The sequence below is a fragment of the Miniopterus schreibersii genome (assembly GCF_964146895.1).
Source record: "Miniopterus schreibersii genome assembly, chromosome: 3".
NCBI classification, from domain to species: Eukaryota; Metazoa; Chordata; class Mammalia; order Chiroptera; family Miniopteridae; genus Miniopterus; species Miniopterus schreibersii.
The window spans coordinates 12,629,660-12,638,661 of NC_138103.1; the positions used below are offsets into that span (position 1 = coordinate 12,629,660).

General features: G+C 45.6%; 1 protein-coding gene across 2 annotated transcripts in view; it reads left to right on the top strand.

Moving 5' to 3' along the window:
• The window catches only part of DNAJA3 (DnaJ heat shock protein family (Hsp40) member A3), a 29,481-nt gene extending 20,709 nt beyond the window's left edge, over positions 1 to 8,772 (top strand). Inside the window, exons 11-12 of one of the 2 annotated variants that reach the window (XM_081133808.1) lie at positions 6,909 to 7,024; positions 7,633 to 8,772. In XM_081133808.1, the coding sequence (XP_080989934.1) occupies positions 6,909 to 7,012 (104 nt within the window). In that variant the 3' untranslated portion in view covers positions 7,013 to 7,024; positions 7,633 to 8,772. The remainder of the gene's footprint in view (positions 1 to 6,908; positions 7,025 to 7,632) is intronic. The other variant, XM_081133809.1, reaches the window with a different exon arrangement.
• Positions 8,773 to 9,002: the final 230 nt, after the last annotated feature.

Sequence of the window (9,002 nt, forward strand, 5' to 3'; positions counted from 1 at the left end):
GATTGCAGTGTCTGGTAAACATCTTCCACATCAATAAAAACCATGGTCACATGACTCCAAATCTTCCTATTCCCCATAGGTCTAACTTTGAATTCCTCTGGCAATGAACAGGTGCCTTAGTTATCCTGAGCTCAAATGTCATGCTCTCTCTACAGAGTGTAGTTAAGTATTAATGATATTTGATACCAAAATGCTTTGTGCAAAAGCTTTGGTGATGGGAAACCTCGGCCACAGCCCTATTCCCATGGGAGGGTGTTGCTTTGCTGTGGAGATGCTGATTCTTTGCTGATTGGATGACTTCTGGGTCAGGACAGGCTGTGCTGAGAGTGTAATTGTCTTTAGCTGCACAACATGTTTCCTCCTTGTTGCATCATTTTGTTTTTGTCTGGGTCCTAGATGGTCCTCATGTGTTTTCAGAACTTGAATAGTTTTAGGTTAGTATATGGTCATTCAGTGCAGGTGATTGGATCAGGGGGTGGATTTCCCAGTGAAGTGGAGAGCTTGGTCTTGGATTCCCACTCCCCATCCAACCCAGCAGGGAGGGGTGTCCCAGCAACAGCAGCAGCAGCAGCCTTTGCATGGACTTTGCTGAAAGCCTGTTGAGTCCAGGAGACCAAGTTCTCTGTGAAAAAGTAGCCACCACAAGTCCTGTCTGTGGCCTAACCAAGCATGGATAAGCTACTTGTTTTAAATGGTTTGGTACATACATATACTTTTTCCTTATTTTCTTGTTATACCCTTGAACAAAAAAGAAGTGGAAATAGTGGGAATAGTTATTCCATGTAACTCTCATGTGCACTTCCAGCTTCTCCTTTCTGAATCTTAAATGTTACCACAGTCACGTAGCATGTGAGATTGTTGTGCAGGCAGCTCTCAGCTGTCCTCTTCCTTTCCCCACCCACCTGGAACTTGGAGTTTCTTGAACTGAGCCCTACACAAGGACATGGGCCTTTTTCACTCTATTAGAATCTGGGTATTAGTAGTCACCAGTTGTTGTTTTAAACCCCTTTCTGATAGTTTAAATTGAGAGTTAGTCATATAGTCAGCTTCTTAGTGTCCTCAGAACCCTCATTATTTTCATGGCTCCTTGTCCTGATATAGCTAATTTCCTCTTCTCTCATTCAGCCAGGACTTATTGGGAGCTTCCTGTGTGCCTGATACTTTGCTAGTTCTTCCTTTAAAATTTATATTGCCCTGGCCAATGTAGATCAGTGGTTAGAACATTGTCCTGTGCATGGAAGGTCTCGGGTTTGATTCCCAGTCAGGGCACATACCTAGGTTGCGGGTTCTATCCCTAGTTGGGGTACACGTGTGAAGCAACAGATTGATGTTTCTCTCTCACATTGATGTTTCCCTTCCTTTCTCTGTAGAATCAATAAAAGACATATCTTTGTGTGAGGATTTAAAACAACAATTTTTTTTATTGCCATAGTTTTACTGAGTATAGCTTAACTTCAATATATGCATTGGATGCACTTCCAAAAAGTTGTTTATAAAGTGAAATGCATATGCCAAACTATATATATCTTTTCTATTCCCATTATTATTTCAGAGTTGTATTCCAATGGGAAATTTGGCTCCCAGACATAAATTTTTATTTTATTTTTATTTGCTTATTTATTTATTGACTGATTAATTTTAGAGAGAAAGGAAGAAAAAGAGAGAAAGAGAAACATCGATTTGTTGTTCCACTTGTTTATGCATTAATTGTTGGTTGTTTTTTATGTGCCCTGAATCAGGATCAAACCCACTACCTTGGCCTATCAGGATACTGCTCTAACTAACTGAGCTACTTGTTCAGGGCATAAATGCCATTTAAGAATCTTAGAATTGGGGTCCTAGCCTGTTTGGCTCAGTGGTTAGAGTGTTGGCCTGTGGACTGAAGGGTCCCAGGTTCGAGTCCATCCAAGGGCACGTGCCTCAGTTACAGGCTCGATCCCCAGCCCCAGTTGAGGCATGTGTGGGAGGCAACCAGTCGATGTGTCTTTCTCACATCTATGTTTCTCTCACTTTCCCTCCCTTCTGCTCTCTCTGAAAAGCAATTAAAAAAAAAAAAAAAAAAGAATCCCTAGAATTGGGCCTTGGCCGGTGTGGCTGTTGGTTGGGCGTTGTCCTGTGCACCGAAGGATTGCTGGTTCAATTCCTGGTGAAGGCACATGCCCAGGTTGCAGGCTTGATTTCTGTAGGGGGAGTGTATGAGGCAGCTGGTCAGTGTTACACTCTCACATCAATGTTTCTCTTCTCCTTTCCTCTCTTTAAAAAATCAATAAACTATTCTTTTTTAAAAAATATATATATTTATTGATTTCAGAGAGAGGAAGGGAGAGGGAGAGAGAGAGAGATAGAAACATCAATGACAAGAGAGTCGTCATTGATCGGTTGCATCCTGCACCCCCCCGACTGGGGATCGAGCCTGCAATCCTGCATGTGCCCTGACTGGGAATCGAACCTCCATCTCCTGGATCCTAGGTCGATGCTCAACAACTGAGCCATGCCTGGCTGGGCCAATAAACTATTTTAAAAAAAGGAATCTTAGAATTGGCTTCAAAGAATGCACTATCAGTCTGCTGCTTGGGTATAGTTAAGCCTCCCTTTACACTGTGAAGAAAGTTACTTTTGCAATCCCCATAGGAAAATACGACAGTACATATAATTCCCATTTCCTGACAACCTCACTAACAATGGGTCCTGTTTATGTAAGTAGAGCCTCAGTCTCTTTTATTTCAAGCATTTAACAAAAGGTATTAACTAAAGTCATACTAGAAGCAGTTGCGTTCAGTTATCAGTGGTTCTTAGGATAAGGCGTACTTTTTGCAATAGTCTCAAAGTACTGTACATGTGAGTTAAGAGAGTCATTAGAGACCCAGGAGAGTCATTGTAGATACAGATTGATTCCTGAGTGTCTTTGCTTTAATTATGGGAAAGAGTACCTGGAAGGCATTTGAAATAGACACAATTATGTAGAAATTGACCTAAAGTTTTTGGTGGGTTTAGTATCCTTTGTTTATTTTTGTTCCCTCATGCAGCTGCTAAAAACCTTTAATGGCTGACCCTAGCTTCTTTCCCAGTCTGAACAAAGACTATAGTCTGCTTAGGGACTCTTTAGTGCTTAAGCAGAAAGACACAGGGTATTGGGGCACTCTGAGATTACTGCATGACTTTTTGAGTTACTGACACAGTGTGGCTGAGTTTGTTTCTGGATCATCATTAATTCTTCTGACAACATACACTTAGCTATAGAAACCTGTCCCTGAGTTCATTATTTGGGAATTCCACTTGCTGTTTCGCTTCTCTGATATGGCTGACAGTGTTGACCATAGACCCCCTTTAAACAGAGGCAAGAGAAGGTGAGGGAAAAGACATGTTAGTAGAATGAGAGGCACTCTGCTGGTTCAACCTGTGTGTATAGATGGCTCAGGGAGTCAGTTCTCCCTGTGGGGTGAGTCCAGTCCTCAGAAGTCAGATCCTGGAGTACTGTTTGCCTCTGTTTCTTTAAACAGATGTTCCTTTAGCATTTTCTGTGTGCTAAGAAGTGACACAGAGAGAGGCAGGATCTCTGCCCTCATCCACCTACAGTATAACAGGGGAAGACAGAACAAGCATTGAATCCCCAAATAAATGCTAGACCTTTCTTGTAACACTTTGAGTTTGACACAAAAAGGTGGTACAGGTTCACAGAATAAATGTTATCTGGTTAATCTTCCCTTGGCATCACCTTGTAAACAGCCATCAGACAGTTCTGACTTGGAATCCCTGCCTGTAGTAACTACAGCGTTTCATCTTTGAACCCCTAGCACCTTGCATAGCACCTGGCCCAAGGCTGGTTAGTGGTAAATATTGGCTGAATAGTTTTGAATTTATTTTCCTAACCGTCAGCTGGGAAACACTCTGAGGGAGAGAGAGAAACATGACCCTTCTCAGGAAAATCAGGTTGTGGTCTGATAGAGGAGTCCTTTGGTGTCAGGTTCGACCTCTGTCTATGGTAGGCTGAGCAGCCCCACCTTCGAAAGTGCAAACTAGAAATGCCTATTTGGCTGGGATGGACTTCCACCATGGGGCATTTCCTATTCTAAAGTGCAAAAATCGTGTACCAGCTTTATTAAAAGCAGCTTTGGAAGTACAACACTGTGTTTGTATCTTGTAATGAGACCAGAAGGCACCTGAGTGCCCAGGGCATCCTATAAGGACATGTCGCTCCTCCTACCCCAGGCTAGTCTTCAGAGAAATCAGGATCGAGAGAGAGAGAAGAGCCATGTATTTATAGACTGTCAGCTGTGTGCAGAGGCTCACACTTTATTCCTAATGTTTGGTTTAGAATTCTAAGTTAAGTGCTTATATCCTTTTGATGTCCTGGCCAGTAAATACTTCTGAAGGAACCCATACCATACCCCTTTTAGCCAGATTTAGAATAGAAAGAGGTAAGAGTGTGTTCCTGGTAGTATGGAATGAGGAGAATGACTAGGTGCATTTCTGTTTTTTGTTGTGAATAATTAACCAGCTAACCGGGTGGGTGCTTATTCTGTCTCTCCCAGATTGGCCACTATGGCTCAAATACTTCCGTAGCCATGGGGCACAACTACTTCGTACCATTCCTTGAGGTGACAAGGACAGCAGAGTTGGGGGAGGAGGTGTCAGCAGTCACTGAATGTTTTTGTGCCCCATTGGGACTGGTAGGTAAGAGCTTGGGTTCTGATGTCAGAAGATTCATGACCCAGCTCCGCCATTATTAGCAGTGAAACCTAGGGAAATTACTTCACCTCTCAGAGACTCAGTTTCCTCATCTGTAAATTGGGGAAAATAGTAGCACCTACTTCATAGGGTTCCACATGATTAAATGAGATCACATTTAAAGCATTTGGCACGGTATGTGGCACATGTTAAAAGCTCCTTCAGTGGTAAATCTGCTGTGACACATGCAAACTCTCATACACTCACACACACAAACACATGAAGATTTGCTATCTCCTTATTGAGGGGATAATGAAATCCAATACTTTTGCTCTCCCTTGTTGTAGGAGGTTCAGGAGTAATGGGAAATTTCTGATTCATGGATCCTTTTGTGTTAGGAGAGTCCTTTTTGTTAAGTCTTTATGTAAGAAAAGGGGATATGAGCCCGACTAGCATTGCTCAATGGTTGAGCGTTGACCTATGAACCAGGAGGTCACGGTTCAATTCCCGGTCAGGGCACATGCCCGGGCTGCAGGCTTGATTCCCAGTAGGGGGCGTGCAGGAGGCAGCCAATTAATGACTCATCTTTGATGTTTCTATCCCTGTCCTTTCCTCTCTCTGAAATCAATAAAAACATATTTAAAAAAAAAAAAAAAGAGGCCCTAGCCGGTTTGGCATAGTGGTTAGAGCATCGGCCCACAGACTAAAGGGCCCCAGGTTTGATTCTGGCCAAGGGCACGTACCTTGGTTGTAGGCTTGATCCCCGGCCCTGGTCAGGGTGTGTGCTGGAGGCAACCAGTCGATGTGTTTCTCTCACTTTGATGTTTCTCTTTCTCTCCCCTTTCCCCTCACTCTGAAAAGCAGTGGGAAAAATATCCTTGGGTGAGGATTGAAAAAAAAAAAAAAGACAATATGAAAGACTGAGGGAGGGTACACATGGCAATAGGCACCTCTCACAAGGGCTTCCTCTGCCAATTGTGCAGTGCCCAGGTCCTCAGCTGGGGGCCCTGGGAATCAGGGTCACCCTGCTGCTTTAGCTTTGGTGATTGCTCAGACTTCTGTTAGCACATCCTTGTTCAGGGCCACCGCTGTCTCTCTGAGGACATTCCTGAGCTGTGAGAGCATGCCAATCCAGAGGACTGCCAAGGGGGCTGGACCTAGGACAGTCTTGCCCACCTCTGCTGGGGGGCCTGTTGCCTTGGGCTTCTCATTGAGGAAAGTGTCTTAGTCTGTGATCTTGGGGACCATGACTGTTTTTTCTTCTCCTGTGCACTGTGCTTGGCATACATCTAGCATGTTAAAAATGTGCCCTACAGTTAAAAATGTTTAGTACAGGTCTGTAATCTAACTCATAACAAAAGTTTGCCCTCCCTGCCTAGTGGTTGATAGATCTTTAAAATGATGCATCTGTACAGCAGAGTTACTCTCGTTAGTCTCAGTCTGGCCCCTAAAGAAACAGGGAGCAGCCTCCCTTTTTCTGGAGCATTTATGGTTATATGTGCCCAGATGAGGAGATCTGCCCAGTGACATACAGAGTCCTCCACTGCTGTTGTTACAGATAAGAAGTGCATATGTCCTGGAATTCTGAGAGGCAGTGAGTCCTTCCCTGAGTATCCCAAAGACATGTGCATGTGTGGAGTGTGGAAGCTGGTTGGTTGGTCTTGGCATTGTTCTTCACTCTTAGAGCCAACGGCATGGTGGTTAAGAGCCTGGGCTTTGGAGTCCCAACTGCTTGGGTTTGAACTTAGTTCACCCTCCCATTTACTTTGTGATCTAGGGCAAACCACCTGAACCTCTCTGTGACTCATTTCTTTGTGTGTGTGTGTGTTCATCTGAAATTTACCTATAAGGTTATCCTAGGGATTAAATGAGCTAATGTTGAAGCTTTGTGGCCTGGCCAGGAAGGCATCTGGCACTGGGCTATATTTTTGTCACAGTTGTTAAGATGGAGACAGCTGGTGATTGTGTCTGGCTGTTTATTATTTCCCTCTTGCGGGCCAGTGACTCAGGGAGCAGTTGGGATCCACTGAAGTACTGAGTGGCCTGTTTGCTTCAGTCATCTGAAAAGGCAAGGCAGCCTTGGCTAACCTGGGAGCTGCCCCCTCTCCTCTCAGGGTGGTGCTTGGTGGTTCCCTGATTGTGGAGCTCTTGGGTGACCAGGTGGGGGTAGGTGGGGCCTGGGGTGGGACGCCTGGAGGTGTACGCCCTTGACCCCAGTTTTTTCTGCTGTTTGTGCCCAGGTGGCAGCACCATGGATAGCTCCGCAGGAGGCAAGGCTAGGCCTGAGGCTGGGGAGGACAAGGAGGGATTCCTTTCCAAACTTAAGAAAATGTTTACCTCCTGATACCCAGCCGAGGTAGGAAAACCCTTGAGGTTTCTCCCCTTTGTTTCCCTCTCTGAACTAATCCCTGTTTTCCCTTACTTTAACCAATTTCATGTTCCCCTGCCCCGGAGTTCGAAGAGGTACTAGTTTCAGGCGTAGTTTATCTGGCTCCTCTTGGAGCCGAGCCTCTTGGCCGTGCAGACACCCGCATTAGGTAACGTGGCAGAGTCAATGGAAATGCAGGGCTGAACCAGACCATGGGGAGAGGCTTCACTAGGGGCTGCCTTCCCAGCCCTCCCCATACCACCTCCCAGAGCGCTGCATCCCACAGTGGTGGTAATCATGTTGCCCACAGTCACAGAGGGTGAGTCATAGTGGAGCCAGGCTTAGAACTCAGATCTTCCCAACTCCCTGCCTGTTTCATAGCGCCTGTCCTGCCTGTGGATGTAGGGCTATACAACCTCCAGGGGCTGCCAGGAGTTGTGCTTGGAAACTGAGTTCTCGGAACTGACTTTTTACTTGTGCGGGTTCCTAGTGGCTGGGGCTGCTGGCATAGCTCCTTCCCAGGGATGATAGAGGCTCACCCACAGGAGTGTTCTGTGCAATGACAGTAAACTGTAACCATTTGTGTCTTGGCTCAGGAAAACGGTCCACTGGAAACTAGGTGGGGAGCAGTGGCTTCTCCTCGTGGCCAGGGCACCTTGGAGACAGGAGGATTCCAGAACAGCAGCATCGTTCCCTGCCTGCAGAGGCCCTCTGGACCACCTTGGCAACAGCAAAATCATGTGACAACACACCTCTCCACAGAATGGTCATGGAGGACAGCCCCTGGGCAGTAAGGCGTGGCACGCCTAAGGGCTGGTAGTAGTTCTTGTTCCATGGGTGTAACTCAGCCTCTTCTGGCTCAGACAGAGTAAGACATCTGGACACTTCTTGAAGAGCCAAAACTCTAATTTGGAATCAAATGTGGTGGAAATCTTAGTAAAGAATTAAAGGCCATGCTTACAGCTTAAAAATGAAGCCTGAAGCTGCACCAAGTTGTGAAGTGATTAATTCCCTCTCATCAAACCTCCAGGAGGTTCTGGAATGAGTCTTTCCTGACAGATTGTCTTTTCCAGGAACTTGCAGCCTGCAAGCCCCCCCATGTTGTCCACCCCTTAGTAGAGGTGTCATTGCTCTTCTTGGAGTTTAATTTCCAAGGGTACCAAGCAGCTGGAACGTGGGGGCCTTGCGGCCTGGGGAGGTACACACAAAGAGGGTCCCTGGAGATGCTACTCCTGATGTGGGCTGTGATCTTTGTCAGAACTGACAGTCCTCCCTCCCACCCCACCGGGGTGGCCTCTTGTCCATGACTGTTGAGTTCTGTTGTTTGAAGCCAGGTGTGAGTGGACGCCTGCCCTTCTGCTGGACCACAGCCTGGCTAATGGCCTCCTTATCCCAGAGCCTTACCCCTACTGCCTGCTACAGCTTGGTTCTCACCACTTAAACTGGTGACACCTGTTTTCAGAAGTGTTTTAAATTATTTAATGCTAAGAATCATTGTCTTTTCCTATATAATGTTTGTTCATAAAAGGAAAGCACAGTCTAAGCAGTTGAAGGCTCTCCACCATCCAGCCAGAGCAAAATAGTTTCCCCAGCCTCAGCTTCTAGGATGTGTAGATTCCATGTTTCCAGATCCTCCTGTGTGGTAAGACAGGCTAATGGAGGACACTTCTGAATAGTTTCCTTTTTGTTTTCCTACATGATTTACTAAAATAAAGCAACTATTAGTATCTGATCTACGAATGTAAAATGATTCTGTATCAATGTAAAAGATTATCTACTGCAAAAAGATATTTAATACCTACATTGTGGTCACTTCTTCTTTGAAAGAGTTCAAGGAGCTTTCTGCAGGTGGCTTAGCAGGGGCCTATATGGTGTTTATCTGCAGATCAGGCTGCCCCACTTTTCTGCTGGCCTTCCTGGAGCTGGCTGCAGAGGTGGCTGACCTTGTCCACAGAGTCATGCCTGC